Raw genomic sequence first — 19483 nt, forward strand, 5'->3', positions numbered from 1 at the left:
TGGGGGTGGGGATTTAAAACTTTAATGAAGTTCTGTCAGAACAAGAAGACAAAAAAGACCCGTGCAGTTAGAACACAGCTATGTGAGTCTGTCTTCAATTGCCTTGAACACTACATGCTGTGTCATGTGCACAGCACGGGTTGTCCATTAATCCACAGAACACTGTGTTCCACCTTTAACCTGTTTCCTGCACCAGGCGTAACGACATCATCACAACTATCACCAGACATTCTATGTATACACCTTCTGCTGATACCCTGTTAGGATACAGGGCAGCTGAGGACTTTATCTGATTCGGGGTCAGACGCACTTTTTTCCCAAAGATAAAAACATGTAGGAAACAAAAAAAAAACTAGTAGCTGAATGCAGATGAATGCAGATTATACAGCATGCGCAAGAACAGCTAATCATCAGGTTTCACATTTAAGTGATAAAACAATCATAAAAGCATTTACTGAGGCGATGTATGCCTGCAAATTAGTCTATTCAAGAGATATCCCGATATTTTTGCAGTATGGGATTACATGAACTGTCCTGGAAACAGTATTTCATTCACCTCAAATGCCATCCCAGATGTCAACAGCAAGCCCTGGTGCTTCATTTATATACCCATATCATACAGAGGATCTCATCAGCACAGTCTGTTCACCTGTTTCCAGTGATTCGCAGAACGGCGCTCGCTGTGGTCCCGAGGAAAGGTGGAGCCGTTAGGAATGAGCAGTTGTCTGAAGACGGAGGCTGTGGGTTTAAAAAGTAAGCAATTAAAAATATATTTTATAAATACATATTTTAAGTATTGTTGTGCGTCTATGGTGTGTGTGCGCGTGTGTGCATGTGAACGATTGTGGGCATTGTAGTTTTTAGGACGCATCCTCGCTTCTTTTGTGTGAATATCTGAGACGGAGCGCCATCTCTCGTTCAATTTACAAATGTCATTGCGGTTCTTGTAGTTGTTTTGGTTTTACAGAGGTTCTCGAATCATTTTAAAGAACTGCTACTTCGAACTTCGTTTCCCAGGAGGCAATGCAAACATTCAATGCGTCAGGTGTAGCTGTCCAGACAAACGGAGAGGGGGACTCAGCGATATGCTTTTAATGCGGTCTCTATTTTAAAGATTATTTAGCTAAGTCAGAGGAGACCCGGCCGTCGCTCACCTGGCCCAATTTAGCGAACCCCATCCCCCCCGCCCCGACACCCTTGCGCACAGTCATGAGCGGCAGCGGGCGGCCCAGGGCCAGCTCGTTTGCCGAGCCACCCGGTGCTCCAGGAGCCGCTGCAGCCGCTGCCGGATCGGCCACTGCGGGGGGGAACACTGCAGGGAAGTCCGGGGCTGCACAGGCCTCAGGGAGCAGTTCGTCTGGGTTCGGAAACTTGAAATTAAGCAGTGAGTATTTATTGTATTTTAACTATCCATAATAAAAATGGACGCTGAGACGAGCGACTTGTGGAGTTATCTATTAGCAAGCTAGGTAGTTTAGCTAAATGTGAAGAGAGTCGTCTGGGGAAATGGTTAGCCAGTTAATGTTAGCTAGCCAGTTTGGATTAAAAGAGGGCTTTGCTTGCTTATGAACAGCTGTTTGAGGCAAGCTTTCTTTCATGCAGTGGAATGAATTTTGGTAACTGACTGTCTTGCTTTAAAAAGAGGCCTAGGGGAATTTTGTGTTTGAGGTAAAATGCAAATGAGTTCTGTTTAAAATAAGATTATGATGACTAAAATACAAGCAAGCAGTGTCGACTTCCACGCAGCTAGCTATATCAGATCTTGTTCTCCGGCTAAGTTCTTTTCCGAGCTGGCTAGGGTAGCTCCAGTATGGGTCGGTGTCACTAGATACACGAGGCTCTTTGCTTTTTCTTGTCAAGGGTTCCTGGGTAGTGAAGACCTTCTCGTCCGATTACATGTCTTCGCTTGTTAGCCATTTACGACTCGGTTTGCCAGAAATACTGGCGAGGGCTGTTGCTAGCTAACGTTAGCTGTACGGAATTACATTTCATGGGTATCTCTCACAATCTGGCGTTTATTTCCCCCTGTTAGCTATCAACTTATGATATTTGTTCAATTGTATTCGATGTAGTTGACCTGTATGTAAACCGTCAAGTAATGTTGGCTAGAGTTGTGAACTTGTTTAGCCTTCCTTAGTTGGTTAGCTAGGCACCTAGGCAGTTGGTTAGCTGGCTAGTGTTGAGACGAGGCTAACTGCTCGGAAAAACACTGAAATGCATATACCGTAAGTTCGCTTACAAGCTAACTATGCGGCAGAAAGATTGAGTTTGATTTTGAACTACATTTTGAGTGGGCTAAAGGAAGAGTGGATGTTTGTGAAAGACATGTTTCGAACTGGCAACGCTCAATTAGCTACTAGATCTAAAACTGCCTACGAAAAAAGTTAGGTGAAAAGCTGTGTTCTAGCATCTGCTGTTCATTGAACGTTGAGTTTGGTGAATAGATTTTGTAGCATCTCTCCAGGTACAGAAATTGAACCTGACTGTAACTAGTTTGACCAGTAGTTTCTGAAGCCAAACGGAGTATCTGGATAAGCTGCGTCTCCTAGTAGCAGCATCAACTTAGTTTGAGTTATCACTGATCTGAACTCGCATTCTCCGTACACAAGTTAAATAGTTAACCCAGTGGTGTTTTTATTTCCACAAACAACGTGAACACTGCAAGTCTGAAAATAAGGATTTGCAGAGGTTGTTCACTAACGGCTTTCCTGGCATGCATTGCCACGTACTACCTGTGGTAAGAAAGCCTGAAGCCTCATATTAATAGTGTAATGTTGGTCCTTTAAAGAAATGCTCGCCCTTCAGGGCTCACGATGTAGGATGTTGCTTAATGTTTCCATGTTAGTTGAAGTCTGTGGCCAACAGGTGGGCACACATGGTCTATTTGCAGTCCTCTAACTAGCTGCTGCCTGTCCTTCTGTGTCCAAAATGTGGTCTTTCATCATCATCATAAAAAAATATGCTTGGGTGTTTATCGCCAGAAATGATCTGATTATCTTACGTGAGTATTCTTCAATTCTACATGTTTTGGAATTAGAAGTCGGAATGCCAGCCCTGCAGTAATTCCAGCCCCTGTACACAATGATTGGGAGTGCCAGTGTACTGTTTAGCCTTTGTGATATTTTTTAGAGAATGTGCTGGAAATAATAATGCGATGAAGTTCCGGGCTGGGACTTTGCCGCTCAAGGATCATGGGTCGCGTGTTTCATCCGTATCCGATCGTGTTTGATGGCCATTCAGCCATTGTGAACTTCTCTGTGGTAATCCATTAGCGTTTGCAGAACAGCACATCCAAGTAATTTATTGTTTTACTCGAATATAAACGCGAAAGCTATATAATATGTAGGCGTTATGCATATATAATTCCGCATACCCTCAACAAGGTTCAAAGGTCACTGCCATAATGGGGCATTCAAAAGTTTGTTGATTATGTAGATCTAGTGTCCAGTTTTAATGAGGTTTTCACTTATCGATTCCTGTTGCATGGTGCCAGGTTCGTATGCTGTATTAATATCAAGTGGCCCGGGGCCCCAAAGATGAATCTGCTTCCATGTTTGCCTTCCTCCTCCGTGCATCTCTCAGAGCTTGTTTTGTGAAGGTTTGAGCTTAAATTCGGCTCGGTGTTGATTAATTTTAATACTCCATGTGGGGGAAGAAAGAGGCTAATCTGAAATGTTAATGCATTGTTTGCGCTGTTAGGCCAGAATACGTGACTGGGTGCTTATGTGAAAAGTGGAGGATTAAACAAATCACTTCGGAGGCATAACCAAAAAGATTTTGGCAAATAAATACCATATGCATGCATTGTAAGAGAACATGTGCATGTGTGTTCTAAGACTTAGTGACACACATGGGCTTGTTCTATGTTGCAGACACTAATTTAAATGAAAATATAGGCTATAGGCTATGAATGAAATTATATCATATTAATTTGCACATTCCTGGGGTGAATGGTTGGCAATATTGGCATGGCAGACTGGCTACTTCTGTTATACCAGCTAAAGGAAAGGAGCAATGTGCCAAACCTCATTATTAGAGGTCCAGGAAACTGAAATCTGTGAATTCTTTGCCGATGTGTTGTTTTAATACTTTTTTGCATTGACAAATGGCCGAAGGATATTTAAAAATGAGTCTTGGAAAAAAAAAAAAAAAAAACATCAAAGCCTGTGCTGAAATTGGCTTGCTTTCCCCCTTGGCCAAACGCCAGGTTTTCACTGGTATGGTTAACTGGGTGTTAGTTATGTAACAAAAACCTTAAGTCCTGTGAAATCGTTTCTACATGTAATATGTAAATTGCCACTTTTGTATGGGTATGGCAAGCTAAGTTGACAATGCCTAAGCATTGCCCCTTCTCTGGATACAGAGAAAGCAGTAGGCCTAGGCTTTTTTCCCTCACAAAAATGAAGAGACCTACAAGAAATGGGTTTTATTTCTGGAGCCCACGGGCACTGCAATGTTACAATAACCGGTATCGTGAGTATTTGCAGTGCCCATTTTTGCCTGTAACTCGCAGAATGTGGTGTATTGGTAAGTAGGCCTACCGTTAGCTAGCGGCAGTTAAATAGCTTTTAAGTGTAGATATGTGGAATCAAAGACTTTCTTTATTCGGGTGTAATGTCCAGAGTTTGAGACCTCTAAAGAGTCTGTTGTTAGTGTACAGAAGCTCGGTGTTACAACATTGAATGATCCTCAGGTTTAACTATACAAGAATGGTAAAGCTTAGTTTATGTTGCTCTCTCTTGTTTTTTTCTTGTAGTGTAAGGTTACCGCTCTAACCAAGCTAACGATGAGGAACGGTTTACATATGACGTGTCGTACGGATATGAAAGTTAATGAGCGCAGGATACATGCCCACCCTGTCCTTATCTGCTGAACAATTTAATGGCTATAATTGGGTTAAAAACTGGAAATAAATATTAAGAAGACAATCCTTTGTCACTTATGAGGAATATACCCGCAATTTGAATCCAGTTGCCTGGACCTTTAAACTTACTAAAGCCACACTACTGTGGGGAGGAAAAGGCAGAGGTGACTTTATAATCACACTCAAAATGGGGGGGGGGGGGAGGGGATTTAAAAAATGAATATGAGAAGCCAAGCCACTAAGCACTGGAACCAGCATTACTTGGTAACCGGTCATTCTGGACACTGCATCAGCTCTGCGTGTGTCCACTCATAACGCTCAGAACGCGAGAGAGGCGCTAGCATGAAGGAGCTCTGAAAGAACATGAAGTGAATGTTTTCATTTAGAAACACTTACGCCTGTGGTAAATTCAGTCTGTCCTGAACTTACCCTGAACAGAGCAAATGATTGTTCAGATTGTTCCTTCTTTTCTTAACAAAAGAATGCAATTTCATCTGGCAATAATTTGACAAAACGGTAGGCTTTTACTTTATTCTTTTTCTTTTTACACTTTTTTCCCCACCATTATGTTTGTTCCTACATTTTTTGCATTTTTGTGGGATAGCTATGATGATTTAAAAATGAATGATTTGACTATTGACCTATCGAAACTAGTTTTACAAAACCTTTTAAATATCTGGAGAGTTCTCCTTTTAGTGCCATCAGTCATTTTTAACCGCCTTGGCATCATCGAGAGTTGTATTATGTTGGTCTGATAAATCTTGTTCCGCTCAATGAACACATGTACGTGGCTGTGCTACCTGTCAACACGCATGCCTGGAGCTGTTTGAGAGGCTCAGTTGGTTTATGTCAGGTGATGCGTTGCGTGCTTTTTGCTTCTTTGCAGGGGAAGTGAGGATGGGCGTGTCATCCGGCCTTGTCTGAGCACGCATACGTCTCGGGGAACTCTGCTGCGCATTGTTGCTTGGGATGACTGGCACCTTCATCAGACCCTTATTGGTCTGTCCCTGACTCCCTGCTAAATGAGCATTTATCAGAAAATCAGGTTACATTTTCAGTCCCCATGAGTAATGTTAACTGATTGAAAAGACTACAGACTACAAACTACAAGTACAGTCATGCCTGGAGGTACCGTATTTTAGAAACCTGCTGAAATGGACAGAACATGGCAGAATTGAAGTATGGGTTATAGAGTCTTCTAAAGTAACCTAGACACAAAACTGAACATCATCTTGGTTAATTTCAACACATAATGCTAGTGTAAGACAGAGTGCCTTTATGGAACGGTTAGTTGTATGTGATGTGTAATTGATTTGTGCCAATTGGCTCATGTCCTGAAAATGGACATTGTTTTTTTTCCATCAGATACCTGCCATTATGTGCATAAGTGATAAACACTTGGTGTGTAAAGAACACAGGACCCAGTCTGAGGCATTACCCATGGAGGAAATGGGAGGGGCCTGGGGAGTGGTGTGAACACAGACGAGTTCTGAAATGGGTGTGATTTCACAGTGGTTGCATTGCAGGCCTTTCGCTTCATGCATGATCGTCACAGAGTTCCTCTGATGAGGGAACCCTGCACATGTCAACAGTCACAAAACTAGCTTGGCCCAACGTGTCCAGTAAAATCAGTCGAAAGGAATGTGGTTATTCAACGCTTTTTCTCCACAGTGTCGGTATGCATGGTCACGGTCGCGCTGCTACGCTTATCGCAACCTCTGTTCTTAGTTCAGGAGGGCCATAGGCTAGCATGCCCTTTCCCCCGGAGCATGTGATGGCGCTTGCTCGCACAGACGCGAGCAGGAGGAGGACTCACCACGTGCGGCTTAACAGGCAGACCGCGAGCGTCGGATTGACCAGCAGGGGCTGCCGGTGCACAACGAGATGTTTAGTCCTGGCTGGCTGGAGACCTCCCTTCCCTGGGTGAGCCTGGTGCCAATGATGTGATGCCCTGCTGGGTACAGTTGACACTGGTGCACAGTCCTGATTCTGTGCCAGTCTGTGGGGCCTATCCACACCATAACAGAATGAGTCACCCAGCAGCCCTCTGTGCTATATTTTCTGGATATTTATTTGTTTTGTGTATAGGTTTACACTATAGTGGCATAAGCTGAGTCTGTCCCCTGGATGATTCTGGGTGGTTTTCATTCAGTGTGATGGTTTGGATCGGTGAGGATGGTGTTTGGCTGAACGTAGGCTGTACTGACCCACAGATACAGAGCAGTCAGAGCAATCGTGACCGCTACAGGGAAGGAGGTAACAGAGGTTCCTGTCTGATTTTTATTTCATTAGTTTAGATTCACGTTTAAGCTCGTGCCAGTGGTTGATCCTACGTTTACAATCAGGTGTGTTAAAACCAGGAGGAGGAAACACCAGTTGAGAAGACTTTTAGCTCCTTCACTACTCAGCAGGACCCATTTTGTGCACAGTGTCTGCTCGTGACGCCGTGATGTTTTCCTTGAGGAGTTTTGCGCGGCGCTAATTGGCAGTGCACAGATGTTGGCTAAATATTCAGCTGAAAGGAGGCCCGCGGTGCGCTGGCGCGTGAGAGCCCTCGCGAACGCGTCCGCCTGCCTGCTGAGAGCGGGGAGCCGTGCTGTTTGTTGTGTACCCCGGGGGGGCGGGCTGCGGTATGCGATCGTTTTTCGGGAGTGGGGGACTGATGTCTTTGTCTGGGAGAAGAGGCCTCCCTGGCGACCCTCCCCGTGAGGCGGAGGGCCGGTTCTCGGGCCCCTCGGGACGCGGTGGGGCCCCGCGGTCGTTTCGGGGACGGCGCGGGCGTCTGGGGAACGTTCCGGAGGACGGCCCGAGGGCAGGCTGATGGCGGCGGCTCCCGCTCGGGACGGTCGCCGCCGCCGCCGCTGACGCCGCCGCTCTGCGTTTCCCAGGAGACAGCAGCAAGGTGACCACGGTGGTGGCCACGCCGGGGCAGGGGCCCGACCGCCCGCAGGAGGTGTCCTACACGGACCACAAGGTGATCGGGAACGGCTCCTTCGGCGTGGTGTACCAGGCGCGCCTCATCGACAGCCAGGAGATGGTGGCCATCAAGAAGGTTCTGCAGGACAAGAGGTTCAAGGTACTCAACGCTGCAGACACACCGGGGATATTACGGGATATATACCTGTGCACCTCTTATCTTTGCTCGCCAGCTTTACGGCAGTGATGGAATAAAGTAAGACTTGGTACATTATTTTTGGTGCTGAAGCTAAAGGATGAATAACACAACAAAAGCTAGCACTCGCAGTTGCTAATAAAATGCTTGCGTTTCATTGTTCCTGTATGCACTTGTGCAGAATGTGCAAAAGAATGTGTTAATCCATAAAGACTGAATCACGTCCCACAATAACGGCTCAATAAGCAGTCAGTCGGGATGATACGGTTGAACTTTGTGCATCTTCATATGACACGTGGTGAGAAGCGGTTAGTCAGAGCGGGAGCTGTCACTGTGCTCATCACCCCTCTGCTCCCCTCCCCCCTCCCCCCCTCCTGCAGAACCGTGAGTTACAGATCATGAGGAAGCTGGACCACTGCAACATCGTCAGGCTGCGCTACTTCTTCTACTCCAGCGGGGAGAAGGTACTGCCCACCGCCCGCACCCCGTCACCACAACCGTCCAATAGTGTTCAGAGTTCACTGTGGACATGTCTCTCTCTTCCCAGCATGCTTTTCTTCATCCCACTTAAGACTCCTGGAGTGTTTCTGTGAGGAAAATGAATAGTTATGGGCAGTTGAAGGTGTTTGCTTGCACGTAAAGACTCATGCAAACTGCCCTCAGGGGGGCGAGCTGTTGGGCTGTGTGTAGATCTCTCCTGGCCCTGACCGTAATCACGCCAGTGCACATTGTTACATTACATCACAGGCATTTACACTGCATCCATTTATACAGCCGGATATATACTGAAGCAATGCAGGTTAAGTACCTTGCTCATGGTTACAACGGCAGTGTCCTGCCTGGGAATTGAACCTGTGACCTTTAGGTTACCAGAACCAGCTCCTGACCCGTTATATTACACTACGCTGCCGCCAGTGGAGGCTGGAGCCAGCCTTTTACGGCCGTGGATCCTTCTGCGGAACATTTTGGAAACAAAGTTGGGGTTTAAACGCTAGCGAGCAGTTGGTGAATGGCTGCTGCTGCCCAGCAGGGCTAAAGCTGTCGGGGAGAGAGCGGTTTCCGACTCCCCCCAGATTAATGCCATCTCCCATCTGTCTCCGCGCTGTGTGCCGAGCGGCGCGGCTGAGTCTGCCTCCGCTGAACACAGCCGCCCTGCCGACGTTAAGCAGCAGCAGCAGCCTGCACGTTTTAAAGCGGAAAACGCGGTGCTCAGCTTATCGCCAGCCATAGAAATGACGTTCGGTGTCAGGCTAATCTCGTCTTCGCGTTTGTTTGCGCACGTGGTTGCGGGCGGTAAGGCTGTATGAGCTGCGAGCCTGGGGAGCAGCTCGAGTCGTAAGAACGGCTACGCTCTGAATGATTGGTCGATTTAGTTTAAAACCCCGGTGTGCTGTAGCTACTCAATTCTCTATTAAAAAATACATTTCATTTTGCGCAGTTGGCTTTAATTGGCAATGAACTGTGTTTGTAAGGTGTTAAACACCAATTAAAAATATTCCTACCAGCCTGTGGGAAAGCGGCAATAAACAGTTTTTTCTGTCTGTTTTTCTGCCATAAGCCATTAAACCTCAGCAAAAAAGGGTTTCATGGAAGAAATGCAATCATAAGTAAAAGTAGGTCAAGTTTAGTATGGCCAATGCAGTACAAGACCTGTTTAACCAGTAGTTATTGGGGAAAAAATACTGGCTACTACCCTATCAGTTTTTTGAACTTGCTCTTATGATGACATGGCAAGGGCCCTCATTCATGAAGGTTCTTTCAGGGAGGGGTTTTTGGCCACTACCCTTGCCAGATTTTCTACGGGTCTTTTAATATTTCTTGGATTTTGCCTGCTGAGCCCCTGATTTAATTTGAGCGTGCTCAGTTGTAAGTCTGGGGATTGCAATGGCCAGATTGGCTGAGATAAATTTGTGCTCACGTAACTTGTTTCTTTGCTGACATGGACGTGCACTCTGGATTACTGTCCTGTGCGAGTGTGCATCTCTAGACCGGCCTTAGCCTCTGAGCTGAGGACGCTCGGTTCCCGAGCTCAATTTCACAGTACACATCTGCCTCCATTCCCCCATTCAATTACCCCCCCCCCCAATTCTATCCGAGGCCCTGGGATAAGCCGCAAGTCATCCCCAGAGCAAAGTGGATCGCTGCCTCTGCAATGCACAGAGCTACGGATAGGTTTGGCCGTTGGGCTCCAGATGTACCGGCCGCTGAGCGGGTCTGTGGGCGCTGGGGCAGTCTGTGCGTAGCGAGCGGTGCGGAGAGGTGTGAAGAGTGGAGACGCGCTTCGGCAGGCCCGCGGCGCTTTGCCACCTTCCTGTCGCGGCCAGGGGACAGGTCTCAAACTCGCACCTCCGCGACCGGCCTTCCGCAGTCACGGCCTGAGCTTCTCACCACTCGCTGTGGTTAAAATACCTTCCTGCCCCTGGCAATGTAACACAGCCGCGGGAGCCTGGACCCTCACGCCACTGTGGAATCGGTTTCCTGTTTACCTTTATTTTTGTGCCCTTTTTTTTTTTTTTTGCTTTTTTCGTTCTAGCTGTCATCAAATAATAGAGTAATGATCATTTTCATGAAATATCTGGACCACACAACACTGAATGCTACTAATGGATTTGCTCATCGTGTGCATAACCTCCTTTTATACGCAGTGGTGACAGGTGTCAGAAGGTTCTGTGAAGTTCCAGAAACTTCTGTTAATTTTCATTTGAAGAAAACCTGATCTAGGATTACGTTTATATATTTTCTGTATTTACTTGGAATGTGTTAGTTTTTTCTTTTGGGAAAAAAGGTGTAAAAAAATGTTGCTTCTCTGCTCTGCCGTTTTGGTGATGTGCAAATTGATAGCTTTGTCATGATCCTTTGATGCACAATTAAAAAATTCTGGGGCAAACATTAATAACCAGTGTTTGGCTGGCCATATTGGCTGATGCTGATACCTCCATGTATTACATTGTAGCTCAAATGCAAACTGTAACCAGGTTTGCACATTCAGGGAAGAAGTGGAGGAGCACAGATCCAAGGAAAAATGATAACCGATTTTATTTGGGTAACATAATATTTTGACTTAGGTTTTACTTTACTGAACTTAATTATGCAGAGAACATGAATCTAGAGAGCTACAGAGACCAGCATATAGCTTTGCTTGTGAGCATGGCTATTAAAAATGAAAATAAATTACGAACAACAGAGCTGCAGATGACTGATTAGACCACTTTTCAAGCATGAAACTTTCACTTAATTGAAAGCATCTACGGTGCATCAAATGCATCTTAGCTGCTTATGCATGGACGGGTGTGAGGCACAGTGTCTGTATTACTCTGATCTTACCTGTCTGAACCTCATCCACTTCAAGCACCAGATGCATATAGGTGGTAAATGATGACATGGGTTTGTTAAAAGCACTGTATATATTATGGGGAAGAGGCTCTATGTTCCCTTTGTTTTAACATGCCTAAATACATCTGGGTGAAGGAGTGGCATTATAAACAGTCACTTTATGAGCCTATGTTGGTGACTTTTTTTCTTCCTCCAGAAAGATGAGGTGTACCTGAACCTGGTGCTGGACTTTGTCCCAGAGACGGTGTACAGGGTGGCTCGGCACTTCAACAAGGCCAAGACGACCATCCCTGTAATCTACGTCAAGGTAACACAGCTCTAACCGTGCTCTGAGTCACCGAGTCTGTTTCAGTCTGTCCGTCCGTCCGTCCCTCCGTCTGTGTGCGTTTACAGTCTGCTCTCCCAGCGCCCCCACAGTCACGCGCGCAGCAAGCCGATAGGTTCTCTCTGTGACACGCTCTTCTCATGTTGTTCTTTATATGCCGCTGTCTGCCACGCTCCTGCTGTCTGTCACTTTCCTGCTCTCTTTGTCTGTTTCTCTCCCTCCCTCCCACTCCCTCCCTCCATCCCTTGTTCCCCAGCAACTTAATCTTTTCAAATGTCACGCATTATGTTTACTTTTAAATACTCAAAGCCGTAATATTGATACTGGCAGCCTTCTCCTGTAAAAGGCTCTTATTGGCCGTTTGGTCAGGTCAGGTGTTTCTCAGTAAACTGCACTTAATCCTTTTTGGATTACGCTGAATTGAAATTGGGGTGGTGCGGAAAGGTTACACATGAAGGCCGGGCTTCTTTGTCGGTTGTGTGAATGGTCTGCTTCGGCAGCGCACTGCGGCTGAGTGCGGACCCCGCCCAGTGTGTCATATTCACGCACATGCACACACACACACACAGACACACACACACCAGCCAGCGTGCACCTGTAGTAGCCATAAAAAGAGACATTGTCACAAGCAGGTGTTGGAGTCCTTGACCTTTGAGTCGCGGTGCGCACAGGGGAGTCACTCCCTGTATTTCAGTCACGCCTCATTGCCCCCCTGCTCTCCGTGGCCTGAGGGGGGGGGGGTGAGCGGCGCACGGTGCGCTGGCCGGACGTCCCCTAGCCACCCGAGCGGGGTCGTCAGGGCGCCGGCGTGTTAAAATGGCGCTTGGCTCCCTCGGCCTGCTGCGTTTCATCACGCCCAGCGTTCATGTCATTAACCGCACCCCCCCTCCCTCACCCCCCACTCCCCCCCTCCACACTGTGTCTGCTGACCGTAAAACTGTGCAACCGAAGGCGTGTGAGTGATGGGACGGTCCGCACTGGGCCGCTTCGCTGGGTTAAAATAGCTCCTAGCTCATCGCTCACAATCGCTCGACGCGGAGAAACTTCTGGAACTTTCTATGAACTTTCCCTCCAGTTGAAATCACGGTGCCCGGAGGAAAGGCAGCCGCGATGCTAATGCGGCCGTTTCCGGTGGGGCGTGGCGATGCGCGCGCTGCCCTGTTAGACGCGCTCGGGGCGTATCGCCACGCCCCGCCGGCGGCAGCGACGCGGCCTTCTCTAACCGCCCCTCTGTGGCCCCGGCAGGTGTACATGTACCAGCTGTTCCGCAGCCTGGCCTATATCCATTCCCAGGGCGTCTGCCACAGAGACATCAAACCCCAGAACCTGCTGGTGGACCCGGAGACCGCCATCCTGAAGCTCTGCGATTTCGGGAGGTGGGTCTGCCGCGCCCCTCTCCTCGGGCTCTGCCCCAGCGGGGCAGAGCCAGGGGGAGAGACTCACCCTAACTGGGTGCTTTCTGTCATCTCGTCATATTAGTCTGGTGCTTTACACACTTGTACATATACAAGAAAGAGATATCTTTGTTTTCTAATGTTTTAAAATGAAAAGCTTTCGAAGCTGAATGTATCACTAGAATCTGTTGCTTTGGTAGTTGGCTAGTTTGGGTAATAACTGTGTTTATATGGATAAAAATTTTAAAAAGACAATTTATAATCATTAATGTCAACTGTGAAAGTAGTTGGACGCATGTAAGCTGGCTAGTGCTCACCAGTCTGCACAGCTCTTTAATGTGGGCTGGTCAGTTAGCTCCATAGCATTCAGTGGGAAGAGCGTTGAACACTGAGAGTAAGAATGTAAAAGCATTAGGCAGGCTTTAGCCGTGCAGCTGTAATACAGAGTATATTTGTAAGGAGGATTAGTGCTGAGGCAGGTTGCTCACCTGCCCGATCGGCCTGTCTGCAGTGCCAAACAGCTGGTGCGTGGGGAGCCCAACGTGTCCTACATCTGCTCGCGGTACTACCGCGCCCCCGAGCTCATCTTCGGGGCCACCGACTACACCTCCAACATCGACATCTGGTCGGCGGGCTGCGTGCTGGCCGAGCTGCTGCTGGGGCAGCCCATCTTCCCCGGGGACAGCGGGGTGGACCAGCTGGTGGAGATCATCAAGGTGAGGCTTCGGCTCTGAGCTGCACCGGCAGCACCGCGGAGACTGCAGTCCCCGATTCAACCGCCGATTATATCGACCGGGGCTGCCCAACCTGTCACTGGAGATCTACCGTCCTGCAGGTTCTCACTCCAAACCTAATGAAGCGCACCTCATTCAACAGCTGGGAAACCTCATTGAGCTGCTAATTAGTAGAATCAGGTGTGCCAGATTAGGGTTGAAATGAAAACCTACAGGATGGTAGACCTCCAGGAACAGGGTTGGGCAGCCCTGCTGTAGACTAACCAGATGGTCAGCCCCTTCTTTCCTTTCAACCTCCTGCTTCCTAAAGTGTTCCCGGGGCTGTATTACAGTACAGACCACCCATGGTCAGGCCCCTTTATAAATGCTCATAGGATGCATCTACTTGGAAGGTTCAGACAGAACAATCGGTGATGGTAATACAGAGTATTGGTGGATCTGCAGAACTTGTGGTCACACAGCCATAGTGCTTGAAAGACGGCATTTGCGCCTGAACTCACGTTCTCTCTCCGATTCCCTTTCAGGTCTTGGGGACCCCGACGAGGGAACAGATCCGCGAGATGAACCCCAACTACACGGAGTTCAAATTCCCACAGATCAAAGCACACCCCTGGACAAAGGTAGGCGGCGTCTCTCTCCCTCACCGTTTGTGATGCACAGCAGCGAGCTCCTGTTTATGACGGAGCCTCTGTCTATCTCTCTCCCTCCCTCTCTACCTCCCCCCCTCTCTCTCTCTCTCTCCCCCCCCCCCCCCGTCTCTCTCTCTCCCTCCCTCTCTCTCTCTCTCCCTCTCTCTCTCTCTCTCTCCCTCTCCCCCCCCCCCCCCCCCCTCTCTGTCTCTCTCTCTCTCCTCCCGCGGGTCAGGTGTTCAAGCCTCGCACGCCCCCGGAGGCCATCATGCTGTGCTCGCGGCTGCTGGAGTACACGCCGGTGCGGCGGCTGTCGCCCCTGGAGGCCTGCGCCCACGCCTTCTTCGAGGAGCTGCGCCAGCCCGGCGCCCGCCTGCCCAGCGGCCGCGACCTGCCCCAGCTCTTCAACTTCAGCCCCGTGGGTCAGTCGGCCCGCCGCGGGGCCTCCCTTACCCCCCCCCCCCCCCCCAAATCCCCATCTCCAGCGCCGCAGGAGGCTGGTTATTCTAAAGGACGGCCGCGTTCCATCGGCTGTTCATTACATTACATTACAGGCATTTGGCCAGACGCTCTTATCCAGAGCGACGTACCATAAAGTGTATAACCATAACCAGGAACAAGTATGACGAAACCCCTAGAGAGAAGTACCGGTCCAAGTACAGGGAACAACCGCATAGTTCAACTTGGACCCTGAAGGTTCTGTCGAGCGTGGAGTCGGCGCGGCGTGATTTTGGCAGGGCTTGCTGGTCGTGTTTGCTAACCTCCCTCCGTCTCCTCCGCAGAGCTGTCCATTCAGCCCCAGCTCAACCCCACGCTCATTCCTCCTCACGCCCGCGCACAGGCCACGCCCACCTCGCACGGTACGCCTGCGCCGTCCTGTCCACCCGCTGTGCTCATTGCAGCCAGTATCATGTGAAAGTCTCTCTCTCTCTCTCTCTCTCCGAGGTTGGGATGTTTAGGATGAATTGCAGATCATCATTGTCAGCGACGTCAAATGTTTTGGCCTGATTAAGATTTGACATTTTTTAGTCGTTAACTGAACAGATGCTTCTCCGATGCCATCACGGTCTTGTCATGGACGTGTTGCTGTGCTGTGTTGTTTGATGACTGAATGAAGGAAGGAATCATCTCATGAGCACAAATGAGCTGAAACCGTGCAAGTGAACCTGTAAAAAATGCCAGATATTCTGTCGGCTTGTTGGAATTCCTCCGAATCTAATGGTCCATTTGAAGCACAGAGTTATGTCAGCTTTAAATTATTCAGCTTCCTGCCCACATTTTGTGCCCGCACTCAGAATTTTAAAGGCTGAGAAGGAGCTCTGAGCTCAAGGACACTGGCGGTCTAAATCATTAGCTGTGTGTGATGGCGTTTCTCTCCTTCTCCTGCAGAGGGCGGTGTGTCCGACAGCCCAGCCCAGCCCAGCTCAGCGCCAGGACCTCTTAGCAACAGCACCTGAACACTTGCCCATCTGTGCCCCTCCCCGCCCCTCCCCCATACTTCCCTGAAACTCTTCTGTTTGTCTGTCTCCCCCTCCAGACATCCTTTTTTCTCCCACTGCCTCCTCTCCTCCTCATTTCTCTTTTTATTCCTTACCGGCTCCAAACTGTAGTAAGCAGATAATACACGTTGACACACACATGCACACAGACACGCACCGATTAGCCCGTTAGCCCAGCCCATGACCTCACTGCAGCTCTAGTGTAAGTGTTTAGTTCTGCGGTAGGGTAGCAGAGTGGGAGTGTCATTGTCACAGACAGTGACCCCCGTCAGTCCAGTTTTCATGCACAAGTTAGACTGCCTGGTCAGTGGAAGCCTCACTTTGGTCCAGTATCCGTACCCGATGAACCAAGCTAGTTCTGATCAGCGACTCATCCGTCTGGGTCCCTCTGAATCTCATTATTGCCGGTAATGATATCTGCAACGTACCAGATTATGTTTCTTTTTCTTTTTTTTTTTTTAAACAGGAGTTTTAATAAGGGAAGGGGCAGGTGGTCTGTATAGTTAGCACAATTTTTTCTCAGTTTTTTTATTTTTATTTTTTTTTAAAGAAATGTTAATTTATTTGACTCTTTAGACTTTGTTTTTACGACGACGACAATGAAAAGATATCAGTGTTCTGGCAGTGCGTACCGCAGGGTCGACGCCCGATTGCACAGTGTAAGGGTTACTCTCCCCTCCCCGCGGCTCTCTTGCCCTCTCCTGCTTTGACACGGTAGCTCAGGACCAACAACACTGATGACTAGCGCTGGACCCCCCCGGCCCAAATCGCGGTCCGGGAGCCCGGGAGCTCGTTCGCACACACACAACCGTAGCGTGGTTTCGTACTGTACCAATATCTCAGCTGCTGCTACTCTACCAGTTAAGGCCAGTTTGTGATGGCGCTCTGTTTCAGAACAGGCTGAGGGGGGAGCTCTCTGCCGCAATCGGAGAAGGCGTCCCCTGCTGTGTTAGACCAGTGCCCAGGCATGGCGCGCCTCAAGTTTAGCTGGAAAAACGTTCATCCTCTGTAGTCCTCCATGCTTCTGTCTGTTCTTAAATGGTCAGTTTACTTAGCTAAAACAGGGTCATTTCCTCATGGTTATATAAATGGAGAAAGAGGCTGAGGTTTTTATACTTTTTATTAAATTTTATTTAAAAAAACAAAATGGAAACTGCTTTTTTTTTTTACATGCCTGTAAATGTATTTATTTTTCTTTTTGAATGGACATTGAAGTTTATTATTATTAATTTTTTAATTTTTTTGTCAGGTTTAAGTTAGGATGGAGATGGGCTGTGAGTTGTGTATTAACATCCAAATGTCCCACAGGGGCTAGAGCTGTTGCTGGTTGTTTTATAGAACTGTTTGACATTCAAAAGTGTCCATGCGAAAAGTCTTAATGTTAATCGTTTTAGGAGGGACCTTTTTAAAATGGAGTCTGCACAGCCGACCACCACCACCACGTGTACATAAATGCATCAGTGTCAGTAAAGCGGACATCAAAGTAAACGGAGAGGAGCTCTTAGGATCACACCTATTTATCAAGGGAGCAAGGGGCCCGGGAGAGCTGGCTAGCGCGTGTTTGCGTTGGGGCCAAGTACCAGCCGCGTCAGGTTCAGGCTGCGTTAGATAAGTGTTTGAGCACTCTGGTGCACTGAAGCTAGGGTAGATGACTCGCAGACACGGCTGTGTTCATTCGGTTTGGGAGGGTGCAAACTGCCCGTTCTCTGTTGTGCGAACGCTACCTCACACCGTCTCATCCACATAACAGTCTTGCCCTTTTTTTTTTCTTTTTCTTCTTTTCTTTAACCAGATGATGATTGCACTTGCATGCCATGGTATGCACTTTTGTGCGTGTGTGCGTGCATGCTTGCTTGTCTGTCTGTGAACGATCGAGAGGGAGAGAGAGAGAGAGAACGTGAGATTGAGTGAGAAAAGTATGACTGAATTGTCGGTGACTCGTGTGTATCAACAGTCTCAATGTGCGGTGCATATTGAGCGGCTGTCATGTTTTGTGTATCCAAAAATCTTGATTGCATGAATTATAGAGTGCTGTCCTCATCACCGCTGTTCACATCAGTAGGAACTCAACGGTGGTTGGTTGTTACATTAGTCTTAATATTCACTCTACCACTTGCCCCTCACTCCCACTGCTACAGAGATGGAAAGCTTAGCTGGATTCTTACCTTACCCTGTCTCTTTTTGGAGCCACCTTTCCCTTCCTCCCCCTTTACCTTTCTTCTGAAATTAATCTGTAAATATCGACTACCTTAATTTTTTTTTTTTTTGGTTATTGTTATATTGTGTTCTTTTTCTCTTGCGTAGGAGGGCTGGTTTGGGTGTGACCGGCCTTCAATCACTTCAGTCTCAAGTCTGTAAATACGGTTATTTTAAGTCCTGGGGTCAAAGAGGAAAAAAAAAACGGTCTTTAAAATTTTTTTTTTCTCTAATCTCTCTCCCACCATTTCTCTCTGGCTGTCTATACCACCTCTCCTCATCAAATGTAATTTTGTTGCTGTTGCTTTTATTTATTGTTTGTGTTGGGGATTCTTTTTTTTTTTTTTTTTCCTTGACATGTAATGTTGTCAAGTTCACCATATTCAGATAGTGTCTTTAGAAAGATCTGAGACATCCAGTCAGCACTGTACAGTGATTCTGGAGCCGTGATACATCAAACCAGTTTAATGTGAAAGTGTACCTTCGTGGTTTTAAGATTTACAGTGGTGGCGCGGGTGTACATGGCCTGCGTTCCTGAATGTGCCCGAGCCGTCTAGGACAGCGTGGGGAATGTGTGCATTCGTCGCGCGGACACGGACATGAATGGAACCCAGGAGACGATGCGTTTCGCGCTCTCTCTTTTCTTTCCTCTCCCCACATGAGCAGTGTTGTTGAAAGCCGGTGTGAAATATCTGTGAAATTTGTGCGTGCGTCTGAGAGCTTGGACCTGCTTGCTTGTGCGCGTGTCTGAGAGAAAAGTGCGTAAGCGTCAGAATCGTCAGTGTCTGCGGATTGAGAGCACGTTCCCCGATATTGTTCCCGTCTTAGTGTTTGTTCCCAGTTGTACTGCCAGCCCCAAATGAAGAAATGACTGTACATTTTTCTTTTAACCGTATTTTATGGGTTGATTTTAATTTTTTTTTTTTTTTTTGCGTTCCTATTCTGACAGCCTGCCCTGGGTGGATGTTGGGAGGGAGAGGGAGACTGTGTTTGTTGGTATAAAATGAACTCATTAAAGTGATGAAACTCAAATTCATTTTGGTGCATTTTTGCTTTTGTAAAATGTATCCATGCAGTACATTCTTGTTTCCAGTTTACACTCAAAATCACCAATGTATAATTATTTAGCCTAAACGTATTTTGGGATTATTGTCGTCATTGCCCTGTTGAGTTCAGTCTAGCCTTAACATGAAGTGGTTGATAATTGCTAAGTGTATTCCTTTTACACAGTTGACTTCAGGTCTAAATTCTTTTCAAAATTCATTCTGTTGCATAATGACCGCGGCACTATCCATAAAACTAGTTCGTATAAAAGTATAGCTCCCTTCAGAGTAAACCATGGCTTAAATCTTAAACCCATTTGATAGGCTTGTATGCTATTAATATAAACTGAAAAG

At 47.6% G+C, this 19483-nt stretch overlaps 1 protein-coding gene across 2 annotated transcripts; it reads left to right on the top strand.

Moving 5' to 3' along the window:
- The first annotated feature begins 605 nt into the window (after nucleotides 1-605).
- LOC118233763 (glycogen synthase kinase-3 beta-like) lies at nucleotides 606-19122 on the top strand. 2 transcript variants are annotated; one of them, XM_035429689.1, is made up of 10 exons: nucleotides 606-753; nucleotides 7753-7940; nucleotides 8357-8440; nucleotides 11506-11616; nucleotides 12880-13010; nucleotides 13540-13744; nucleotides 14287-14382; nucleotides 14627-14813; nucleotides 15174-15251; nucleotides 15781-19122. In XM_035429689.1, the coding sequence occupies exons 1-10, from the start codon at nucleotides 714-716 to the stop codon at nucleotides 15846-15848; spliced, it is 1188 nt and encodes a 395-aa protein (XP_035285580.1). In that variant the 5' UTR covers nucleotides 606-713; the 3' UTR covers nucleotides 15849-19122. The 2 variants fall into 2 exon arrangements, with proteins under 2 accessions (XP_035285580.1, XP_035285579.1); XM_035429688.1 differs by lacking the exon at nucleotides 606-753 and adding an exon at nucleotides 962-1384.
- The last annotated feature ends 361 nt before the right edge of the window (nucleotides 19123-19483 follow it).

The sequence above is a fragment of the Anguilla anguilla genome, chromosome 8 (assembly GCF_013347855.1).
Source record: "Anguilla anguilla isolate fAngAng1 chromosome 8, fAngAng1.pri, whole genome shotgun sequence".
NCBI lineage: Eukaryota > Metazoa > Chordata > Actinopteri > Anguilliformes > Anguillidae > Anguilla > Anguilla anguilla.

Excerpts from the sequence above, each read along its gene's own strand:
- LOC118233763 (XM_035429688.1), top strand. The coding sequence starts at position 1,210 with ATGAGCGGCAGCGGGCGGCCCAGGGCCAGCTCGTTTGCCGAGCCACCC. Across the intron at positions 13,011-13,539 it reads AAGCTCTGCGATTTCGGGAG|TGCCAAACAGCTGGTGCGTG; the intron begins GTGGGTCTGCCG and ends GCCTGTCTGCAG. Across the intron at positions 14,814-15,173 it reads CTTCAACTTCAGCCCCGTGG|AGCTGTCCATTCAGCCCCAG; the intron begins GTCAGTCGGCCC and ends TCTCCTCCGCAG.